This window comes from Talpa occidentalis, unplaced genomic scaffold (genome assembly GCF_014898055.3).
Source record: "Talpa occidentalis isolate TD23 unplaced genomic scaffold, MPIMG_talOcc4v2.1 talOcc4.13, whole genome shotgun sequence".
NCBI classification, from domain to species: domain Eukaryota; kingdom Metazoa; phylum Chordata; class Mammalia; order Eulipotyphla; family Talpidae; genus Talpa; species Talpa occidentalis.
This window is the reverse complement of record NW_023601322.1, coordinates 96292273-96317147: the sequence shown is the minus strand read 5'-3', so window position 1 is coordinate 96317147 and position 24875 is coordinate 96292273. Positions and strand designations below refer to the sequence as shown.

Genomic DNA, 24875 nt, shown 5'->3' with positions numbered 1-24875 from the left:
GTACTTAGTGTGCACCTGCTGTATGCCAGCACTGTGCTAGCCACTGAGATACAGAAATGAGAGAAATCACAAGGCTTTCAGTCTTCACAGCGGGAAGAGTCTGAGGTGAGTCCTGGCATCATGTGGACAGCTGCACCTCCAGGCAGCAGGGAGCAAGGTGTCCTCGAGCAGTGATGGGACGGAAGCGCAGAGCAGGAGAGGTGGACAGCAGGAGGGGAGCTGTGGGGAAGCTGAAACTGGCAAAGGTATGTGGGTCCAATTACAGTGGGCCTAATAGGACATTTATTATTTTTGTTTACTTTTTCATGTTATGGGTGATAAAAATTCATTTATTTAATGGTCAGCGATATGGAAATAGCACTCCTTCCACACGCAGTAGAGAAAGGACAGGTGCGGGCAGGGCGGGTGGAGGTGAAAGTGCGTCGTCCAGCTAGGAGGCGGCGCATCGAGCCCAGGTGAGAGGAGAAAGCAGCGGGACCGTGGAGAGGGAAAGGCGTTTTGAGAATTAAATAGTTAGAAATTAGAAATACCACCTCGGTTGGCTGGGCAGAGTGAACTGTGCTGGTTCTGAGGGGGCAGCCTCGTGTAACCAGATGCCTGGTGTAGTCTCTGAGAGGAAGCACGGGGACGGGACGTCTGGGGTGGGGAAGAGATGAGCTCAGTCTTTGGACCAAGCCAAGAAGCACTGACTTTCGGGTCCGTGACTGGAGGACAGTGGTTCTTTATTTATTTATTTATTTATTTTTAATAGAGGCATGTTTTATTTATTTATTTGTTTGTTTGTTTTTTTGTTTATACATGCACTGGGTACAGTCAGAAGCGTGGGAGGGTGAGAGAATTCACCAGAGCCAGAGCGGGACGCAGAACAGGCAGACTGACGAAGTACACTGCTGAGGGGAGCAGCGGGCGGCAGGAGAGGTCTGCGCGCCATGCGGGACCCTCCTCCGGTGGCCGGGGAGCAGCCGGGGATCGAACCGGCGCTGCAGAGGCCATGGGCAGCTTCGCAACCCAGCGCTCAACCGCTGCGCCACCGGGGAGGCCTGGACAGTGGTTCTTTAAAGCACAGAAAGCCTTAGAGAATGGGTGAGGCGGGGAGAGGGCGTCAGGCTGAACGCGGAGGGTCTGCACGGTTGCACTGCAGCAGTGCTGCTCAGTCACAGGAGGAGGAAGCTGCAGAGAGGGCAGAGAAGGGGTGGCCGACGGGAGGCAGAAACTCTCGAGAGAGTGTCGTGTCACAGGAGCCAAAACAAAGGGTCATTCGGGAGGGAAAAGCCAGCAAAGAGGATTTTTATGGGTACCATACTTCATCACTCAACATGCTTCCCATCACTCTTAACTTTGGGGCACCTACAAATTTGCAAATGTCCATCTTAGTTACTGTCAAATATGTTGAACCTGGTTTTATCAATGATCTGCCACTGACTTAGGAATAGGGAGCAAAGTGTCCTCGAGGATGAAAGCCCACTTCTCAGTCTCACAATGCTCCTCTACAAATGGGAAGAATAACCTGAGCTCGCAGGACTGCTGAGAATGTCAGAGCAACATGACACTGTGACAGTGCCAGGCCCAGTGTCTGGCCCGGAAGGGGCATTCAATGCATGACATTTCCTTCATTCTAGAGAGCAGATCTGATGCTAGAATTCCAACCTTGGCCTCCTCCAAGCTGACCTTGACTCATTATCCACATCTTTCAGGTACTGCCCATTGGGCTCCTGTAACAGACCTGTATTCCCCTAAAAGTCATACACTAAGACCCAAACACCCAGCGTGACTATATGTACAGGCAGGCAGGGCCTTTAAAGAGCTAGTTAAGGCTAAGTGAGGTCCTCAGAGTGGAACTCTAGTCCCCCACAATGGGGATCCCTCTGAGAAGAGCAGCAGACACTGGGACATGTACATGCAGACACAAGGCTGTCTGCAAGCCAAGAAGAAACCAATCCCACAGAATTTCTAGTCTTCAAAACTGTGAGAAAATAATTTCCTGTTGGTCAAAGCCCCACTCTGTGTCTGTGGTATCTCACTATGGCAGCCCTTGCGGTCGCTGCCGACTCAACCTTTCTGGCCCTGCATCCAGCTTGTATTTCCCTTCTGTAGGCAACTATGAGACATCTTGTCACTGCCCAACCAGAATCCAGACAACTCTACCCACCCCACTGCTCCAACCTGAGAATCTCAAGATCTGAGCGGAGGAGGAAATCACACAACTTGCTCTTCATCAGGCAAGTCTCCTCCACAACTCAGTAGGCTTGCCCTCTGCAAGGCATGGCCCATCAGCCAGGACCTCCCCAGCAGGGCATGGTGGCCTATGGGTGTGCCAGGCTCCAGCTCTGTTTGAGGGTCTTAGCATCACAGAGTGAGCCAGTCAGTGTGGGAGCAGCATGTGAGAGATGGAGTGAGAAGCTGTCAACTGCTTTTCTGGAACCATTTCACACAGCACACGGGGCATGTGCCCTTGGGGGCATGTGGTGGGAAAGATGTGCGTGTTTGGAGGTGCTGCATGAATACACTGCTGCATAAGCAACATCTTGCTTATTATATCTCCTTACAAAAACTCAAGTTATAATCGCCTCCCTCCAATTTGGTCCTAACTCTACAAAGTGTAAGGAGTCCTACGTGGAAATGAGCCAAGGGAAGTCCTTGGTACCCACGCATTTGTGCTGCTCTGGCCAGCTGGGATCAACAGTTTGGTTCCCCAGTGGTTCTGGGGGACTGGCCTCTAGGGTCTGGCCCATCAATCCCAGAGGGCATTTAGTTCACAGAGAGGAACTTTCCAGTGATTTTTCTCAAATGTGCTCATACCTATCAACTGCCTCAGGTGCTATTACCCATTTACACTGTTTTAGGAAATCCACAGTCGAGCAGACACATCTGTTACCTGACACAGTGTGCTGCTGTCAGGACCCAACAGCCACCGATATAAATTCCTCCACAGGTGATCCTCTCGTCCTCCTTGATCGCCACCTGCCATGGGAATTGTCCCTGGAGAAGACATTTGTGTGTTTGTCACGAGAGAAGGATATACGCAGGAGCCCCAAGATACTCCCCCACAGACTCCCTGCCTCCTGCGATCACACCCCTCCTCCCTCTTGGTGCTGAAACATGGATCTTTAGGAAAGTGGCCACGGCCTCTCAGGGCTCACCACGATCGCCGGCTTTCCTCCCACCACGCGTTTCCTTCGAACGGGCATGCTGTTTCTAACTCCACAGGTGAGTTTAGGGGAAAATGACTTAATCCGTTTCCTTTCTACAAGAAAGAAAGAGATAGCATCATGATGATTTTGAACCCACTACCTTGTGGGCAGACACTTCTGGATGATCTACACCACAAAAACAGCAGAGTCACAGTTACCACACAGCAGACTGGATTCATTAGTAAATTATTTTGAATGCTAAGCTGTTCATCTTGTTTTAAAATTCTGGCATAATATTAACATTGGCTTGAATCTCTAAAGGTCTGCCTACAGGCAGAAAGACTACTGGCAGGAGGGTGATGGATTTAAAAATGCACTAGCCCCTGGGCAACTAGAGAGAGAAACTGCAGGCCCCCAATGGCTCAGGAGGGGGATGAGCTCAGGAGGGCTCATGTTCTGAAGTCCTCAGAGTAAGCTGAGCATGTGGGGAACTCCATCTTCTCATTTTCATAGCTATTACTTTCAAGAGGCTGTTTATACCAAACTCTTTCAACAATGTTAACATCCACGAGAGTACTCCTGAGTACTAAGTTTCAGACCCATGCTAAGTACCTTGATTGTAGTTTTATCTCATTTAATCATCACATTAGCCCTGAAAGGAAGTGTATCAAGAATCCCGGGACAATCCCGACCAGTGGGCTGGGGGTAGGGGTGGGGGTACTTGACCCTAGTGATGTTTCCTTCCTCTGTGAGCATCTGTCACTGGAAAGCCAGGCAAAGCAAGACTGAGGGCGTGATAAAGGATGACTATGATGACAGAAGATTTGGGGGGGGGGGCGGTGGGGCAACCATCCTAAGAACTAGGTTGGGGGGAAGGAAGTGTGACGGTAGTTTTTTAATTTCTAGTTAACCTTAGAAAGAAGAGGTCTTATCTACTGAGGACTGTGAAACCAGCTTGGGTAGTATGTAAAGATTAAAGTTATCTTGAGTAGAAAATGAAGGGTCTTTGCCTTTGTTGAAAATCTCACTGATGTCTGTAACTTTAAGTTATAAATCTTTCACTATTCCCTGATATTTTAAAAATATTGTTCACTTAAGGGTCTGGGAATTACAAGAGTCGTACCTAAATTTCAGTGTAAAATCCCCCTAAACAGAGACCTGTCTGTATCTGAGGTTAAATAACTCACTTGCTAACCAGCTAGCAGATGAGCCAGGCTTTAATGCACAGTCAGCCCAACCTGAAACCACCTATCAATTACTGTCTTCCTGGAACCTGACACTTTGATTTAATTAATGTGGCTCTTAGTGCACAAAGGATAGAGTTCAGATCTTCCTAGATCCTGTTATCCTGGTTTAGAACACTGCAAAACAATAGTTTAATTCAATTAAAACTTACTATATTTCTGTTTCCAAATGTATGTCATGGATCACATTTGATATCTGGCTGGTTTTGACAAAACACCTGACAAAGCTCACAACAGATAGAAAAACTTTACATATGGCAATTGTTTTTACTTCAAAATTAGCCCTATGCACTGGGGCTTTGGTGTAGGCTGAGTGAAATGTGCAAACATCAAGGGTGAAGTTGAAATCCCCAAACACATATTGTGTACACAATTACAAATCAATAAAATTAAAAAAAAAAACATAGCAATATGCACTAGCCCTTTTTTTTTTTTTTTTTTTTTTAAAGATTTATTTATTTTATTTAAGCACTGGGTACAGTCAGAAGTGCGGGAGGGTGAGAGAACCCACCAGAGCCAGAGCGGGGAGCAGAACAGGCAGAAGGACCGAAGTACACTGCTGAGGGGAGCAGCGGGCGGCAGGAGAGGTCTGCGCGCCATGTGGGACCCTCACCCGTGTGCCGGGGATCGAACCGGCACTGCAGAGGTTGCGGGCAGTTTCACAACCCAGCGCTCAACTGCTGTGCCACCGGGGAGGCCCATGCACTAGCCCATTTTTAAAATTAGTTATTTATTTTAGATTGTCAAACTCATTGATTCTTTTTAAAAGCAGTTCTCAAGAACATTTATGCTTCTTTTTTTTTAAAGTGATAGAGTAGGGCCTCCCCGGTGGCGCAGTGGTTGAGCGCTGGGTTGCGAAGCTGCCCGCGGCCTCTGCGGCGGCGGTTCGATCCCCGGCTGCTCCCCGGCCACCAGAGGAGGGTCCCACATGGCGTGCGGACCTCTCCTGCCGCCCGCTGCTCCCCTCAGCAGTGTACTTCGGTCCTTCTGCCTGCTCTGCTCCCCGCTCTGGCTCTGGTGAATTCTCTCACCCTCCCGCGCTTCTGACTGTACCCAGTGCATGTATAAACAAAACAAACAAACAAACCAGCAAACAAATAAATAAAGCATGCCTCTATAAAAAAAAAAAAAAATAAAAAAAAAAAAATAGAGTAATTTTTTTCTATGTAAATTAATGAAACAGTAACTGTGACATGAATCATATTACATGCATGCATCCACACACATACACATGACACTAAAATGTAAACTTAAAAAAACAGTGGCCCACTAGTAAAAATAAGTTAACTTACCTGCATCCATATCAGCACTCAAATATTCCAGTACTCCTATGATAAAACAAAAATTCCAATATTTAAAGTTGAATTTATGGTAAAAACTAAATCATTAAAATCATTTTGACTTTGATAATAAGTTTCAGTCTTAACCCTTGTCCTCCCTTTTAAAAGGACAGTGCAAAATTCCCAAAGTACATCATCTCCTCCCTTTGTATGGCTGTAAAGGCTCAATATGAAATATGTAGCGCTCTTGCAGGTACAAGGAGACGTGTCTGTACAGGGGACAGTGACAGTCCTGGGGGCTGCACTTGGCTGCACTCAGAATAGGCAGATGCCCAGGGCAGAAAAGGAAAACTCAAATTTCAACTCTGCATTCACCTGCAGCAGGTCTTGCCTGAAGGTAGTAAGCAGTCACTCACATGACCCAGAGTCCTGAGCTGACTTTAAAAAGACTTCTCATTTTGTACAGAGGAAGGCATCTTGAAAGAGCTCATGCAACAGAGCTCTTTCATTGGTTGCAATATTAGGCATGCTTAATATTAGGCATCTGGGATGCAGATGTCAAAAACAAGCAAACAAGGGGTGGCTCAGGGGTTAAAGACACAGCACGATCAAGCTATTGCCAGCCAGTGCAACATGAGTTTAAGCCCCAGGCAGGGAGGTGACCCACATGGCACAGTAGACCTCTCCTGTCTCCCCGCTGCTCCCCTCAGCAGTGTATTTCAGTATATCTGCCTGTTCTGCTCCCTATTCTGTGTCTGGTGAATCCTCTCACCCCTCCCCCCACCTCCGGGCTACACCCCAGTTTTGTATGCATAAATAAATAAATCTTAAAAAAAACAAGCAAACAAAAAAGTCTGTCTTCTTCCTTAAGAGTCAGCTTGAAGCTAGCGGAGGAGCTCTTTCCTGTGCTGTCCTAGCATGTCAGTCATGGACAGGATGGTGACTTCTTTGACCCAAGGTAGATCCCACCATCGGGTGGCCCTACTTTGGGTGAAGAGATAGCCGGCAAGGGCAATTTTCTTTGCTGCAGCAATCCTGTGTCTTGTCCCTGGATTTCTCAAGTTCTGCTCAGAGCTTCCACTAAAGCAGGAATCAAGGACTCAAACATTCCATTATGTGCTCAACAAAGCTAGATGTCGAGTCCCATGCAGCTGATGTGTGCTGGGTGTTAGAACAGCACAAAGCTCCAGAAGCACACATGCAAGTGAAAAAAATCCATGCTTTTGATTCTCTAAAGGGTATGAGTTTTTATTCAACAAAGCTCTCTGCATAAAGTGAAGAGACGGTGGCAGGGTGGAAGGAGCCATCTGCAATGTCTAAAACTGCAAATGGATTCATATCTGGAACGCAAATCACCAGGAAAGAAAATGTGACCTCAGGATGAAACGAGACAGGATGTGTGCCAGAGAAAGGACAGCAGAAGAAACAGCAAACTACAAAAGGGGCTTGGAATCTCTGGTTACCACATAGTCTCAGGCTAATGGACGATGCTGTGCCGCTGACAGCAGGAGGCCAGCACAGATGGGTAATGTAAGTGGTGGTGGCTGCGGAGAGGGTGGGTGTGCTGGTGGAGGTGTAGGCAAGAACCGGTCAGTCCAATTAAGTAGATGCAAAACCCCAAGACCCCACAATCCTCGTCAAGCACGATGTCACAGAGAAATCCTCCCACACATCCTTCAGTGTAAGAGTGGGTTCAGAGTCTGTGACTGAGAAAGTGAACTGTGGAGGATGAACTGCACAGAGGATCTCACACGGCAGTTAGAAGCAACAGAGTGGACGGACACACAGCAGCATGGACAGAGACCTAAAATATAATGCTTTATGTAAAGAAAAAAAGGAAATGTGAGGTCTGCAGCTTGGTATTATGTGAACGAGAAACGTACACTCACAAAATGACATCGCAGGGGGTGAGAATGCACACAAACGCATTACCTCACGTTAAAAGGGTGGCCCAAGGGGAGCAGGGGACAGCAAAGGAGAACAAATAAAATGAGAGAGGGTCTTTGCCTGGACCAAAATGACCGTGTACAAGGAACGGAGGAGGGCCACGAACACATCTCTCTGCACCTTACATCTGAAACCAAGGAGGGAGGGCAGGGAAATGGATAGAGGCGAGCAGGAAAAGGAAAGCACAGCAGCCGTGGAGAGCAAACTGACAAGAGGTGGGGGCTACAAAGAAGTGGAGGGCGGGCGTGAGGGCGGTGATTCCAGCATGTGAGCGCCGGGGGGTCCCAGGGAGTCCCACGGAGGACCAGCATCTTGGGCTGGAGATTTGAGTCCCCGCATGGGAATATTAAACAAAAAAGCAACCCTAACAAGCTGGAGGATTTGGGGGACATCTGGCTTACAAAAGCGAGTAAGATAATAACATCATGAAAAGATGTTACCTTTCCTCTGGTGGCAGGTTCATCAGCAGTGGCGTTGGTTTTGAGGAAAAAGTAAAGACAAAGGAGAAAGGTGTTTGGCAAAGGGGGACTGCGCAGGGACTGGACCCCTTTGGGTGGTTTTTGGTTAGCGGCCAAGCAAGGGGGTGTGAGAATAGAAGTTTATCATAGTGTGGAAAAGGCGTCCGTGTTCAAACTGATATTAAAGCTCGGTTGTTGGTAACACACAGTCATTTCCTTCTCCGTTAATAGTTAAACATTGAAATGTAAGGAGACAGCAGTACCTTTGCATTCTTTCCACTTTATGATATCCCAGGAATTTAATAAAATTTTTACCTTGAGCTGTAGATAAAAGGCGTAAAAAACAACACACAAAACAAAAAAATGTTACCACAATAGAAAATAATTTTTATGCGAGATAAACGCACATTATACCAAACTGATATATTATATACTTATAAAAAAGATAACATCTAATTCTTGTGTGACTCTGTAACACAAATCTATTATAAAAATAGATTTAGGGCCTCCCTGGTGGCACAAGGGGTTGAGCACAACACTGTGAGGCTGTCGCAGCCTCTACAGTTAGGGTTAGGGGTTCGATCCCCAGCCGGCCAGGGAGCAATCCATATAGTGCAGCAGACCTCTCCTATCTCACCCGCTGCTGCCCTCAGCAGTTTATTTCAGTTAATCTGCCTGTTCTGTTCCCCACTCTGTCACTGGTGAATCCTCTCACCCCCTCATCTCTGTCCTGTACCCTAGTTCTTGTATGCATAAATAAGTCAGTCTTAAAAAAAAAAGATTTACCTTTTTTTCTAGGATGCACATCTCCTAAAAACAAAACAAAACAAAACAGCTGTTGTATCAAAGACATAATTTTCACTTGGATAAATATATATAGAAATCATTAATATGTCAGGGTTAGTGTAACAAATTGATATTCACAAAAAGATGAAAGAGAAGTGTAATACTGCCTAGTAAGCACTTCATCTTGCACGTAAACACACACCACTTTCACCACAACAAGGAATTCATTTTAGCTTGAATTTTAAAAAGAAATTTATATTTCGGAGATATTTCAACATATATTACACAGTTCTACGGAATTCATAACATCTTTAACTTACATCAAAGGTGGGCTTTAAAAAATTAATGAAAGCAAGATATATTCCAACCCCCCCCTTGATTGAATGATTCAGATCTGCCCACTGAAAGGAGAGAGCAATAGAAACATTAACATATTTATTTTACATCATTGATCTCACTTGTTTTTCTTAAAGGGGAAGAATTAGAACCATTCTGACATTCAAAAGCCAGAGCTCACGCCAAATAAAGGTGAATTAAAATGAAAGAGGTGACTGAATTGAAGCTAGTCCCTTGAAGTAGGTTTTTCCTAATAAACAAACAAGAAAATAAGCAAGTTGATCATTCTGGCCAAAAAGTGGTGACTGTGGAAGCTGGGAGATGGGTCCATGGGGTCCATTCCAACAGTATATTTTTGTGTGTGGGGTTGCTTTTTTTCTAAAAAGTTCTGAAACCAGAATAAATATTTAACAGCTATTAAATTATTTAATGGAAACCTTAAATAATTAAATACTCAATAATTCACTATGAAAATGAAAGAGGAATACCCCACAGTTCTCCCAAGGTGACGCAGTAGCACTTTTACCTATGCGTCTTCTTGTGGTCCTTGGAGTTTAGAGTTTGCCTAAAGACAAATTTCAGAGTCCCTGGATAAAATGATGAACACAAGTGACTGGAGAGGCCTTTCCTTTCCGTTACCTCCACAGTGGACCTCATCATCCCCTGTGATGCAGTCCACCTCCCCGTCGCATCTGTGCCACGGTGGGATGCACACGCCTGACTTACACCGGAAAGCTTGCCCTTGGCAGCCTGCAACGTGAAAAAGTTGGGATCTGAAATTTTCGATGGCGCAGTTATTGCTACTTTTTGAGGGAGAAGAGCACATTGGGGGTCCTACGGCCAGGTTGGAGCGCTACCTTTACAGCACAGTTCGTCGCTCTGGTCTCCACAGTCGTTGACCCCATCGCAGACCTTCTTCTGGTCAATGGGCTTCCCGTTCACACACTGGAAGGAGTCACTGGCTGGAGAAACTGTAAAGTAGGAATTATGTTTGTGAAATTTAGCAATGCAGGTGTGGGTGACATCGGTACCATATTTTTGGAATAATGGGGACATTAAGATCAAGTCAGAGGGTAAATAAAACATGATATAAAATGTAATGGTAGCATCGATATAGGATTTCTGCTCATAAGATGAATGCCACAGCGGGCGTGTGGCAAAAGCCAGTACTCATGGTGGAAATCTGTGCTCTGGGAGACTAGCAGGGTGGGGGTTCAGGAGCCCTGGCCTTTGCTAGCAGAAACTACTGCCCCCTCACGCCTCTCATGCTCCCCTCACCCCTTCCAAAGATGTACTTGGACAATGCCATTTACATTTTAATGATTCTTTTTTGTCAGCACCGAAAAGGCTTGATCTTTAACACAACGTACATATGGCTGCACTCTTCCTGTGCTGGGAAGGAGGAAGGCATGTGACTGCTGGGAGACCGAGGAACCAACAGGTGACCTAAACATCTTAAGGAACACACAGAGGCTGGACCTCTCCTGGGAGATGCTGGTGTTTCTTGTGATGTTTGAATGACTTGTGTTTGCTCTACTAACTTTACCCAAATGTTCACAGAAGCAAAGGGAGTCAAACACCATTGCTCCCCAGTTAGGGACCTGGAGAGAGGGAATACCTGAGTGGCAAAAGAGGACACAGGGAAAAGGACATTGGGCCGTGACTGGCAACCAGGCAAACAGCTGAAATCAAAAGCCTTGAAGAAGGGGAAGTATTCCACACACCTGTAGTAGGTCTGTAACACACCACGCCAGCTAACCCCTCGTTACTGACGGCTTCTCTAGTAAAAGTACACTCAGACAAACTGGTCTCCAGTCCTCGACAGCGCACATGCACACACTCAGTGGAATTGATGTGGAGATCTGCAGGCAAATGAAACTCTCCTCTAGCTTCTAGAGCACCTCTGCAAGTAGAATAAATGAAGCAACAGGGTAGAAGAAATTAGTGCTTTCCATTTATAACCTTAATGAGGAGTTACGGGTCAGAGTTATTTCCTCTCATTCATTACACAGTTACATTTCATTTTTTGGGTTAGATGAGTATGCTCCCCCAGCCTCAATATTTTCACCTGTAGACAGGAATAAAACTATCTGACTGAGTTTTGTAAATATTAATTGGAACAGGCCCTCCCTGGTGACCTAAGGATTAAGTCTCAGTGCTACCACAGCAATGGCCCTCCGCGGGACCTGAGCTCGATCGCCAGCCAGGGAGCTGACCCACATGGCGCAGCAGACCTGCCCTGTCCCACCTCCTGCTCCCCTCAGCAGTGTATTTCAGTAGATCCACCGATTCTGCTCCCCACTCTGTCTCTGGTGAATCCTCTCACCCCCATACCTCTGGCCTACACCCCAGTTCTTCTACACAAAAATAAATAAAATCTTAAAAAAAGATTATTTGGAACAACCGATATAAAGTTACTAACCGAAGTTCAAAACATGGCAAGCCCTCGGCAAATACTCGTTTCCTTTCCTCTGTTTCTTGTTAAAGAGAAATGCTTCTTCCTCACTTTGGATGTTTCCCTCCAAACTCAGATTTGTCATTCTCGGTCTCTCTCTACCTCTTAACTGCTCTTCTCTTCAGGACAGGGAGTGGATTACTTTGATGAGGGAATTATGGAAATATGAAGCAGGCATGGGCCTCCCCAGTGGTTCAGCAGGTTGAGCGCAGCGCCGTGAAGCTGTCTGCAGCCTCTGCAGTGCGGGTTCCATTCCCGGCCAGCCAAGGAGAAACCCCACCTGGCACGGCAGGAGAGGCCACGCTGCTCCCCTCAGCAGTGTATTTCAGTCAGTCTGCCTGTTCTGTTCCCCGCTCTGGCTCTGGTGAATTCTCTCACCCTCCCACGCATCTGACTGTACCCAGTGCTTGTGTACATAAATAAATCTTTTAAAAAATAAAATAAAATAAAATAAATTTTAAAAAATCTATGAATCAGGTGTGGTAAGGCCAGCTCTTCACCTTTTCTTTTGGGGGGCCTCTCTGCCTGCCCGAGTGCAGTAAGGCTGACCTTGTGGCTTCATTGATGCCTAGGATTTGGAAGATTATATTAGTTTAATTCTAGAAGGTCCACTTTGCTTTTATATTAAACAACATCCTCAATTAAGCCTTGTCAATATTAAGGTGATATTTTGGTGCCTAATGTCATTGATTGCACTTGTCAGTTTGTTCAGAATTTGTGTAAGCAAGAGGATACCTCAATAACCAGCGCCCTACTGATGATGAGCTACAGAGAACTATTCATCCAGAACATTCAATTGCTCTTTGCTTCTCTTTATGAAGTAAATGGGGAAAGTGTGTAAAAATAAAAGGTTGAGGGCCTCCCTGGTGGTGAAAGGGGTTAAGACGCAACCTATGAGGCTATCCGCAGCCACTGCTACAAGAGTTCGATCCCCAGCCAGGGAGCTACCCACATGGTGCAGCAGACCTCTCCTGACTTTCCCGCTGCTCCCCTCAGCAGTGTATTTCAGTCAGTCTGCCTATTCTGCTCCCCACTCTGTCTCTGGTGATTCTTCTCACCACCCCCGCACCTCTGACCTGTATCCCAGTTCTTGTATGCATAAATAAATAAATCTTTAAAAAAAATAAAAGGTAAAGCAATGTTGCATCAGGCACAGGTAAGCAAAAATAAAGTGATAATGACATTATAATTATTAGACAAATTAGAATTAAAGGCAGAGAGAGAATAAAAAGAACAAGGAGGACATGTTTAATTATTTCTATTCATAATGAGGATATTGCAGTCATGAAACAGCAAAGAGATCACAATAGGAGACCAAATCAGAGCAATCTGGGGTAATCTAACAGGTGGATCATCTGAAAAACCTCTCAACCTAAAACTACCTAAAAGCACTAGGTAAAATATAATAAATGACCTCAATGAAGTTGAAGGAAAGTCAGAGAAATGTTCACTGGATAAAATCAGAAGTCTGTCCATGAGCTGAGGCAACAATGCAAATAGTCACAATACTGTAAGTGAACTAAACTCTTTAGCTAGTGGTTGTCATACTGGATTAAAAAACAAATCTGTGCTATTTATAAGACTTACAGTTAAAAAATAGGATTGTAAGTAAATAAATGGACAGGGTTTGAACAAAGTTAACAAGGAATTACATATATATTATATAGAACCAATAAATGAAGCATTTAAAATGTCCTCAACCCAAGCAAGGCTCAACAAATATTTAAAGAATTGTCACGATATAGACACATTCTGTGACCACAAGGCAATTGATAGGAAATCAGTAAAATGTTAACCGAATGCAAAATAATATAATCACTAGGAAAGTTAAAAAAAAAAAAAAAAGGAGGCCTCCCTGGTGGCGCAGCAGGTTGAACGCGGCGCTGTGAAGCTGTCTGCAGCCTCTGCAGCGCGGGTTCTGATTCCCAGCCGGCCACGGAGACTCCCACATGGTGCAGCAGACCTCTCCTGTCTCGCCCGCTCCTCCCCTCAGCAGTGTCTTCGGTCTGTCTGCATGTTCTGCTGTCCGCTCTGTCTTCTGGTGAATTCTCTCACCCTCCCGCGCCTCTGACCTGTACCCCGGTTCTTATGTAAATAAAATCTTAAAAAAACAAAAAATGAAACTTCTAAATTACAATATGGGTCAAGGAAGAAATTATTTAGAAAATATTTTCAACTAAACAATAAGTAAAATGCCATTTATGGAGGCTTATGGCATACAGATGAAGGATTACGTAGATGGAAATCTGTGCTTTAACACTTATACTAGAAAATAAGGGAAAACAAAACCTGCTATGTAAGCATTTATTTATTTTTTTAAAGATTTATTTATTTATACATACAAGAACTGGGGCACAGGCCAGAGTTTTTTTTGGGAGGGATGAGAGGATTCACTAGAGACACAGTGGGTAACAGAACAGGCAGATCAACTGAAACACACTGCTGAAGGGAGCAGCAGGTGAGACAGGAGAGGTCTGCTGAGCCATGTGGGTCACCTCCCTGGCCGGGGATTGAACTTGTGCTGCAGTGGCTGCAGGGAGCTTCATAGGTTGCGTCTTAACCCCTTGTGCCACCAGGGATGCCTCTGCTACGTAAGCATTTAATTAAAAGAAATAAAAAATCACCACAGAGAAAAGAAAAGCAGCAAGCATTAATGCTGTTGAAAACAAAGAAACAGACGATGTACAAACACAGAAATAAAAAACACTAGAGACAAATCTCTGCAAGACTGATCAAAAGAGAAGGTGTAAATAAATAATAAAAGGTGTGAAAATGGACAAAACTGTCAGTAATGAACATGTGAGCAACTCTCCAACTTGGCAACGGAGCCGTACACAGAAACTCTGATTAGCATGTTAAGGGCTAGTCAAACACAAAGTACATTTCATCTTCAGAACAATGCTTCGAGGCAGGAACTTAATATGCTCAAGTTACAGATGAGGAAATTGAGGCACAGAAAGATTAGGCATTAAAAAACAAAGACTTGGAACAATGAACTCAGTCTTGAGAAAATACACTGGTACAATTACTCACTGTGGAAACCCCCGGTCAAGGCATGCCACGTTGGCCTGCGTTATGCCCCAGCTGCTCTCACAGATGAACATTTTCTCATCTTGGTCTACAAATTTTACTTTGACAATTCCTTCTGCATCCGTATTTCCATAATTCAAGGAAACACTAAATTTTCCTAAAATAAAAACCAAAAGAATAAGCTTTAATGTAAATACTGACTTTCCCCCTCTTGATTAAAAACCTATAAACATTAACTTTGACACCATGAAGATTTTAACATTTAATGATAAGCAATTATTTCATGAGGGTTTATGATATGGCTGTGCTACCTAGTTATACAGAATGTCATAAAACCCTTACCCTAGGAAGATGAAACTGATATCTATCCTCATTTCTCAAACAAGGACCTAAATTCCTCTATTTTACGTGTGAATTAAGTTCTTACTCAAGCAGAGAGGCCAACAACAATCTAAACCTGCTATACTGATCTTACTACAAAGTCCATATCTTAAAAGTGCACCAAACACATAATGGAAATGTAAGAAGGGTTTACGTAGTCTCGTATATTTGCAGCACTTACTGTCTCAAGAGAACAAGTCTGACACTGACAAAATGATTTCCACTATCTCCCGCCTCTCCCACAGTAACAGAGATGGGCTCAAATTGGGAGCTATCGCTCTCCTTTTTCATAATTCTTCAACACAGCACTGCAAAAATATTTCGACTGCTCTAAGAAGATCTATGTGCCAAGTGTTTTTTTTTTTTTTTTCATTTTATTTTTAAAGAAAGACTTATTTATTTATACAAGCACTGGGTACAGTCAGAAGCGCGGGAGGGTGAAAGAATTCACCAGAGCCAGAGCAGGGAACAGAACAGGCAGACTGATGAAGTACACTGCTGAGGGGAGCACCGGGTGCAGCAGGAGAGGTCTGCGCGTCATGTGGGACCCTGGCTGGCGGTCGGGGATTGAACCGGTGCTGCAGAAGCTGTGGGCAGTTTCGCAGCTTAGCGCTCAACTGCTGTGCCACCAGGGGAGGCCCTGTGCCAAGTGCTTTTAAAAAGAAAGTTGTGGGCCTCCCTGGTGGTGCAGCGGGTTGAGCACAGCGCTGTGAAGCTGTCCACGGCCTCTGCAGAGCGGGTTTGATTCCCGGCCAGCCAGGGAGCTACCCACACAGAGCGGCAGACCTCTCCTGCCTTGATGCTGCTCCCCTCAGCAGTGTATTTCGGTCCATCTGCCTGTGCTGCTGCCCGCTCTGTCTCTGGTGAATCTTCTCACCCTCCCTCGCCTCTGGCCTGTGCCCCAGTTCTTGTATAAACAAATCTAAAAAAAAATAAGAAATACGTGAACCCTAAAAACTCCCTGAATTATGGGCCTCCCCGGTGGCGCAGCGGTTGAGCGCTGGCTTGCGAAGCTGCCTGCAGCCTCTGCAGCGCCGGTTTGATCCCCGGCTGCTCCCTGGCCACCGGAGGAGGGTCCCACATGGCGCGCAGACCTTTCCTGCCGCCCGCTGCTCCCCTCAGCAGTGTCCTTCGGTCCTTCTGCCTGCTCTGCTCCCCGCTCTGGCTCTGGTGAATTCTCTCACCCTCCTGCGGTTCTGACTGTACCCAGTGCTTGTATAAATAAATAAATAAATAAATAAATCTTTAAAAAAAAAAAACAAAAAAAAAACTCCCTGAATTAAAAAAAAAAAGTTGTAAGCATTCTGTAAATTCATGAAGTGTTTGTAATAGTATTTGAAGACAACCAACCTGCTGTCACAGCTAAAATCTCACAAGCACTTTGTGTGCCAAGTTCTGTGTGAAGAGCTTTACATTCATTTTATTTAACTTTCATAAGGGTCTTATGAGGTAGGGACTACTATTACTCATTTTATAGATGTGTAAATGGAAGCCCAGAGAGTTTGCATAACTTACCAATAACCAAGGGTTTGTGACTAAATGCAACTTACAGCATGACCCCTAATCTTAATGACTCCGGTGACCACACAGTAGGATCCCAGCTCCTCACTATAGTAACTTGGATCGAATGTGCACAAGTGCAACAACCCGATATGATAAGCATGCAAGGTCACGATGGCCTGAGCTCCCCTTGGGTCACAGTCAGTGGGTTTGGGACCAGAGAGAAGGTTAATGACGGGTGGGCTGGGTGCCAGAGAAAATGAATGGAAACACAGGTCCAGAAGTCCAATCTCCTGTAAAGACTCTTTTCACTGGATTCTGAACCAATTCTATGATCCTGGGACTAATCCCTTCAGCCAAGTAGAAGTGAGGGTGGAGATAATTCTGAAGGGCTGGGTAAAAGAAGTGACATGGCCTGGCAACCCCTATTTCTTCGGTTATCATCTCACTAATGCGGGTCTGGAAAAGATTTTTGAGTTGTCATACCAACATTTCTCAGGAAAAGTATGGTAATGATTTCCTTGTGATGCCGTAGACTAAACTAGGCGTTTCCTACCTTCACCTGTGCACATTCCATTCTTTAAAAACTTTGCCTCTGGATGAAGACACTCAAAACTCTTCTGCTGGCAGTAAGTGGGGTAGCTTTTCCCATTCGTTGAGCACACCACAGTACCATTCCTGGGGCACTGATAAGGGAGTTTACAGACACAGGTCCCATCGACGCATTTCTGCCATGGTTGACAGAAGACTTTACTGCAGGAGAGATGTGTGTATTTTTTAGCTAAGCACTTTTTGTCTACCAGATCTTCTTGAGATGCATCAGATGTTGAAGTATGCTGTAAAGCACAAAGAAATTAACACACAAAGAAATTAAAGTATGCTGTAAAGCACAAAGTTATTAACAAACTAAAATCTTCTTGAAGATGAGTAAGTGAAGGGAAGGGATAAAACAGACTCTCCAACCCCACAATCCAAATCAAGGTGAAGTGTCTGGTGTTTTTAGACAAGTCTAACCTCTAGTACCAGCTTGGGCATGTAAAGTGGCTTTGGGCAAGTTATTTACCGTGGTGAGATGTGAGTTCCTCATATGCAAAATGGGGATAAGATTGATTTTACAAGGATTAGAAATAACATACACATAATGGTTGGCAGGCATAAGGTGAAGTCAATGGGAGTTATTAATGGTCTAAAACAAACATTAAATTCCACCTTTGAAGACATCAAAGATTCTCATCAGTCATGTTAAGAAATAACAAATTTGATGTGAAATATAGTTTCATGGAATGAAGAATGAAATTGATTAATTACATTCATAAATGCAAGACCATTTGTTAAACTCTTACTGTTTGCATTATCTAATATTAATAATGTTGAACTTTTTCCTATGCATTTATTGTGTATGTTGTTGCTCTTTGTGCGGTAATTTTCCAGCTAACATACCCCAAATTTGAGAAACAATGAACTGTATGATGGCATTATTCTATTAAAAATTAATGATGAAATCATTAAAAATTTTGATTTTTAATGTTTAAAAAATTTTAAATTCTGTTTTTAACATGCACTTACATGTATAGACGTGTATTTATTATTTATTAATAAATACATTCACATTTACACACTCAAAGTTTTAGCAATTACTACTATAGCCTAATTATCTACAAAACATGATTCAACTTTAGCTGCTACAGCTTCTTTGTATATCTGAGGTTTTCCCTATGTTGTTCCTTCCCTTCATACTTGTAATGATATAGCAATTATTTTGATGTGAACTTTGTCTTATTATTCTAGACAGGAGTACAATGAGACCATTTTGGATAGTTGGTAGGTTATTACAAAACAGACTAGGGGCCTCCCCGGTGGCACAGCGGGTTGAGTGCAGCACTGTGAAGCTGTCTGCAGCCTCTGCAGTGCGGGTTCCATGCCTGGCCAGCCAGGGAGATTCCCACATGGCACGGCAGACCTCTCCTGTCTCGCCCCCTGCTCTCCTCAGCAGTGTATTTCAGTAGATCTGCCTGTTCTGCTGCCTGCTCTGTCTCTGGTGAATCCTCTCACCCTCCTGTGCCTCTGGCCTGTCCGCGCTTCTGACTGTACCCAGTGCTTGTATAAATAAATAAATCTCTTAAAAATAAATAAATAAATAATTTTTTAAAAGTAAGACCTGAGGGCCTCCCCGGTGGCGCAGCGGTTGAGCGCTAGGTTGCAAAGCTGCCCGCAGCCTCTGCGGCGCCAGTTCAATCCCCAGCTGCTCTCTGGCCACTGGAGGAGGGTCCCACATGGCGCGCAGACCTCTCCTGCCGCCTGCTGCTCCCCTCAGCAGTGTACTTTGGTCCTTCTGCCTGCTCTGCTCCCCGCTCTGGCTCTGGTGAATTCTCTCACCCTCCCACACTTCTGACTGTACCCAGTGCTTGTATAAATAAATAAATAAATAAATAAATAAATAAATAAATAAATAAATAAATCTTTTTTTTTTTTTTAAAAAAGTAAGACCTGAAAGGATCAAACTGTTTTCAAAAAACTTAGCTGCACGTCACCATAAAGTTCAGGAGTATGCACAGTAATAATAAAAAAAAAAAATACCCAGGTTTACAACTGGTAAAGTTAGTAATATCTGGCATCCAGAAAAAAAATTTCTGGGCATGCAAAGAAGCAAGAGAATACGACCCACCATAAAGACAAAAATCAATCAATTGAAACATACCCACAATTCTGACACACATGTCAGAACAGCAGGCAAGGATATTAAAATTGCTATTGTAACACTATTCAAAGGTTATATTGAGACATGAAAGACACAAAAGAGATTGAAATGGAATTTCCAGTTATGAACACTATAATATCTGAGATGGAAACAATACATTTGATGAAATTAACAACAGATAGGACATTGCAGAGGAAAAAATGAGCAAACCTAGAGTTTTCTTAATAGAAACTATGCAGAATGATAGGCAATTAAAAGAACAAGAGGGGGCCTCCCCGGTGGCGCAGCGGTTGAGCGCTGGGTTGCGAAGCTGCCCGCAGCCTCTGCAGCGCCGGTTCGATTCCCGGCTGCTCCCCGGCCACCAGAGGAGGGTCCCACATGGTGCGCAGACCTCTCCTGCCGCCCGCTGCTCCCCTCAGCAGTGTACTTCGGTCCTTCTGCCTGCTCTGCTCCCCGCTCTGGCTCTGGTGAATTCTCTCACCCTCCCGCGCTTCTGACTGTACCCAGTGCATGTATAAACGAAACAAACGAACAAATAAATAAATAAATAAAAACATGCCTCTATAAAAAAAAAAAAAAAAAAAAAAAATAAAAGAACAAGAGAACAGAAAAAGAGTGAGTTGTGAGTTGAAGCAGCCTCGTATGTGTAATAAGAGTCCCAAAGGAGAGAGAGAAGTGGGAACAAAATAATACTGGAAGAAATAATGTCTAAAAAATATCCAAATCTGATGAAAACTATAAACCCACAGATCTAATGAACTAAATTAACCTCAAGATCAGACACATCAAGGCATATTATATTCAAATTATTCAAATACCAACAGTAAAGAGAAAAATCTTCAAAATAACCAAGAAAAAAGACAGTACATGCAAAGGGAACAAAGAATAGGGTGACAGCAGATGTCTCATCAATAATGCAAGCGAAATCACACTGCAGCAACATTTTTAATGTACTGAAAGAAAAAACTGTCAACTCCTGCTGGGTAAAGACCCAGCAAAAATATCATTCAAAAAACCAAGGCAAAATAACCACCTTTTTAGACACACAAAGCATCAGAACTAGAGCGCACCTGAGCCCTAAGAACTATGAAGACGAGTAATGTCCTTCAAGCAGAAGGAAAAGCATACTGTATGGAAATCTGGTTCTACAAAAAGGAATGAAGAATACTGGAAATCTCTGGGACTTTTTAATGTGGTGACTTACTGAATTTATAATATAGTAACTATCGAAATCAGATTTTCCTACTCATAGGGTTTATTCTTGTTGTTTTCTGTAGATTGTAGTGGTTTAGTGACTTTTTTATACAGGTTCTGTAAAATTTAGTTTTTTCATGTGTGACTCTAAAGTCTTGTTCCTTCAGCTTGTATTCAGCTCATGTTTAGAGATTTTCTGAGCACAAGGAATCAGGAAAAAAAAGGGAGAGGGAGGGAAGGATGAAGAGACAGCTAAAGAGTTAACAGAGAGAGAAGGAAAGGAGAGAAAGATTAAGACATTCTTCAAAATCAACAACAAATTGCAAATTTGCAAATCGCACCGTGCTGAGGCCTGCTCCTACAATGTGTAGGCAGCCACTTGGGATTTCATCACAGCCTTCACTTCTGACTTGCACTCAGCCTAGAGACCATCTAGAGGTGCACACTTAGTATCTTCTTGGGCTTTTCTGAACATGCCTCCTACTGGGTGTGTGTGTTGCTTTCTAAATTCCCCCAAGGGCTTTTGACAGCTCTAATTTTCCATGGACATGCTTCCTCACTTCCTCTCTCAAACTCTGGCGCTGTTGTAATTTCTCAACTGGAATCTGTTGTCCAAGGTGGCTGTGATGTGTTTGCCTTAGTGTTTATAAGGAATGTCCGCTGCCTCTCCACGCAACAGTTCCAAGATGGGTGAAAAACAGAAAAGTACTTTGTGTCAGTGCATCAGGCGGTGCTCAGGAAAGTGGGATCAGACAAATGTGTTTCTTTTTCAATAGTCATCCCTGCTCCTTCTAGAATTAAGGACCAGAGTTCCACACTGGGCGCATGGACTGCCACCTTCAAGATTGCCACTGAGCAGGGGATAGGGTGAAGCAAGGGCAAGAAGAAACGTCCCAAAGTTTTCTCACCCTTTTTTAAGTTGCCTTTTCCTTCATTCAGCATTCACTAGGATGCTGCGCCCCACTCACTGATAATCAGAAATCTACCAAGTTTGTTCTGACAGTCTCCACTTGTGTTTTTTTAAATGGATGGGCAGGTGTTTGGAACTGCCCGCTCTGCCTCTTCTGCAGCCACCATTTTCCTCATTGCACACTGCCTCCCCTGCACGTACTTTTTCCAGTACCTCTTCACTGGCTGAACATCACTCTAGGTATTGCTCTCCAAAATGCTACCCATATAAAGCTAGGTTTGTAGTAAATTGTAGGATGAAATGAAAATGGAAGGCTGCAGTCAGGGGTGATGTCACACCATAGTACTATCATGGTAGATCGCCACATTGACTGAAATATTTGACTTTTGTATTCTTTAATATGTTGTGGTTATTAATACAACAGCCTCTCCCTCGTGCTTAGGGCTTCCCTTCTTCTCTTTTCTGTGTTTCCTAATTTCTTTGTTTGGGCAGGTTCCGTGAAACCTGAGTCTCATTTCACTATTCAAAGCAAAGCAACTTTCATCTATCCCACTGCCAAAACACCCTTGTCATCAGCATACTTCATCTCAAAATTGGTCTGTCAATATATTGTGCTGAAGAAGAAAGCAGAGCTTTTTATCCCCTGGAAGGAAATCTGTTCCCAGCCTTCAAAGCATCCAATGCTTCTCCCAGCTGTACATATTTTATTTCATTTTGAAGACACATGTCCTTTTTTAACCTTCTTTGAGCATATCTATTTCTATGGCAACCTCAGTTTAAAAATGTTTATTTCTCTTCAGTTGGGATAGAAAATTCCTTTCTTTCACAAGCTAATACTTTATTTTTTTAAAATAATAAATTTTATTTTTATATTCCCCCATACAATTGCAAACCCCCATTCTGACCCCAATCCCTCCCCTCCCACCCCCCACCCCCCAAAAAGTGTCTCTGGTTCATAGTTTTTTGTTGATTTTGATTTTCACTTTCTTATAGTTATTCATTTTCCTGGTCCCTTATTTAAGTTTTCTAGATTCCTGCTATGAGTGAGACCATCCGGTATTTTTCTTTTTCTTTTTGGCTTATTTCGCTGAGCATGATCCCTTCCAGCGCCATCCATGTTGCTGCAAATTGCATGTGTTTATCTTTTTTGAATGCTGAGTAATATTCCATGGTATATATGTACCACATCTTCTTGATCCCACAAGCTAATACTTTAAAAAGTTCTGAAATGCTCAAAAATATTAACCACTCTCAAAAAGTTGTTTCTTAATGGAATGAAGACAACTTTATTGTCAGTGAACTTTATTGTTTGGTAAAACAGGTTCTTTTCCTTTTTGTAAGTGAAAGCTACTATTTACAGTTTTTATTTTAGTCTGTTTTTGCAGGGATCAAAAACATGGCTGAAATATGCATTTAAAAATAATTTTCTAATTACAAAATAAGATTTATTTGATACTTAAAAATGAATGAAACAGAATTTCCAAATTCTGAAAATACATGTGTCAAAAAGAAAACAAAAGTCACCAGCAATCTCATCACCCAGGGACACCAACTGCTGCCTATTTGATATATACCCTTCAAGAACTTTTACACTGCTCTTTGTAGAGCAGCTATAGATCTTTGTTTACACGTACAACTCCATAAATGTCTTATTTTTTTAACAAAAATAAGAGTTTAGTAAGACTTTTTCATTTCAATAAATATGAAATGGCTATATGTTAGCTCATTATGACTGCAATATTTAATCAATTTTTGATCAATGAGCATTTAGTTTATTTCTGTTACTATTATAAAAATGAAATCAATAATCCCATTTTATAAGTTACAATGAACTTAAAAGTATGTCATTCTGATTTCTTAAAGTTTTCCTTAAGATGTGTTTCTGTAAGATGACGTGAAGATGCAAGTTCTTTATAACTCTGCAAGTCACTTCCTCCTCTTCTCTGATGATCAAATCTAATCCGGAATTATAGGTCTACTCCAATCCCCATTCAGCCCACAAACTTTGTGATCTTCTAGCAAGAAGATTTTCCCTCTCCCTCAAGCTCCTTGGCACATGGTATTTGTACCATTTGTGGCAATTAAACATATAATGTCCTATAACAGGTCTTTCTCCTATGCTCTCAATTGTTATCTGAATCTTATTATTTCCCTACTGGCATATTTGTATTGTCTTCCTACAACTCTACCATAAGGCTATTGGAGAACAAGATTTACTGTACCTTCTTTCCAGTACTATACCTTGCACAGAGGAGTCTGGTAAGCATTTACTGACTTAATGGTTACTATACATTACAGATATATGTTGACAAATTTATCATTCAGTTCATTTTCTAGGCAGAGATGAAAGTGATTTTTTTAAAGCTCATTCACAAGATTTTATTAAATATTTATATTATCATTTTTGGTAACTGAAGCAGTTATCTTTAAGTCAATAGACAGTAAAGATTTTTCTATATTATATATATTTAATGTACACATTTCCCTATGTTATATATAGTCTATACTTTCTATTTAAAATAGTTTGTATAAATAATGAATTACCTACCTTGCAAAAACTTAAGTAGAAGCATAAAAGTAGCAGAATGACATGTACAAGCTTCATGTTGGAAACAGTCAGTCTGTGTCTCTACCAAGGACTCTTCCCTACCCCAGATATTTCAAATTTAATTTTTAACCTCTGAAAAAATATTTAAAAAGAGCAAGACTTCTAAAGAGCTTTGTACTTTTGAACTCGTATAATATTTGGCTAAAATCCAGGGTTTTACCGTAACTGAAACCAAAAATGGCCTTCCCAGTAAGCAGCTGAGGAAGAAAGCCAATAGGGACTGTGTTTCCTCCAGAGAAAACTGATTTCTCCCCTTGTTGCTAAACAATACCTCAATTCTGCTCTTCAGGGAAGACAGAAAATAATGGAAGAAACTTCATGAGGTTTTTACAAATGGAATTGCACAAAAAATGGAATTGCAAAAAAAATGGAAATGCACAAAATCACACAAAAAGCTTCTATACAGCAAAAGAAACTCAGGTAAACAGAAAGACAGCCTAAAATGAAAAAAAGCATTTGCACATAAAACAAATATCTGACAAAAGGCTGATATCAAAGTATCATGTGACTATCGAGTAGAAGCACAAAAAAGAACCCATGTGATCAATTTAAAAAAAAAAAACACACACACAAAGAATCCAGTGTACAAATGGGCAGAAGAACTATACAGGCACTTTTCTAAACACAACAGAGAGTAACAGGCCCATGAAAGGATGCCCATCATCATGCGCTGATCATATTAACATAGATATCTATATTCATGAACATATGAATGTATCAGGGGTTCTCAGACATGGGTTTCTCCAGGGTAAAAAGACAGAGAAGAATGGCAATGAAACTAGTTTAAGAGGACAGAGGGATGCCATTTAGGTAAGGAGGGAAATAAAATAAAGTTAAATTAATAAAATTAATTATATACAAGGTCTAATGGATGGCTTGATTTTTAGATTTGGTACAAAAGGAAATGGGAGCTGTGG

The 24875-nt window shown here is 42.8% G+C and overlaps 1 protein-coding gene across 1 annotated transcript in view; it reads right to left on the bottom strand.

Annotated features, from left to right (window-relative positions):
- Positions 1-24287, bottom strand: part of CFI (complement factor I) — a 34824-nt gene extending 10537 nt beyond the window's left edge. Inside the window, exons 1-9 of the mRNA XM_054694563.1 lie at positions 23899-24287; positions 17105-17384; positions 14671-14824; positions 10907-11085; positions 10040-10153; positions 9822-9932; positions 5668-5703; positions 3141-3244; positions 2876-2979 (exon numbers count right to left, since the gene is read on the bottom strand). Of these exons, the coding sequence (XP_054550538.1) occupies positions 2876-2979; positions 3141-3244; positions 5668-5703; positions 9822-9932; positions 10040-10153; positions 10907-11085; positions 14671-14824; positions 17105-17384; positions 23899-23955 (1139 nt within the window). The 5' untranslated portion in view covers positions 23956-24287. The remainder of the gene's footprint in view (positions 1-2875; positions 2980-3140; positions 3245-5667; positions 5704-9821; positions 9933-10039; positions 10154-10906; positions 11086-14670; positions 14825-17104; positions 17385-23898) is intronic.
- Between the last annotated feature and the right edge of the window lie 588 nt (positions 24288-24875).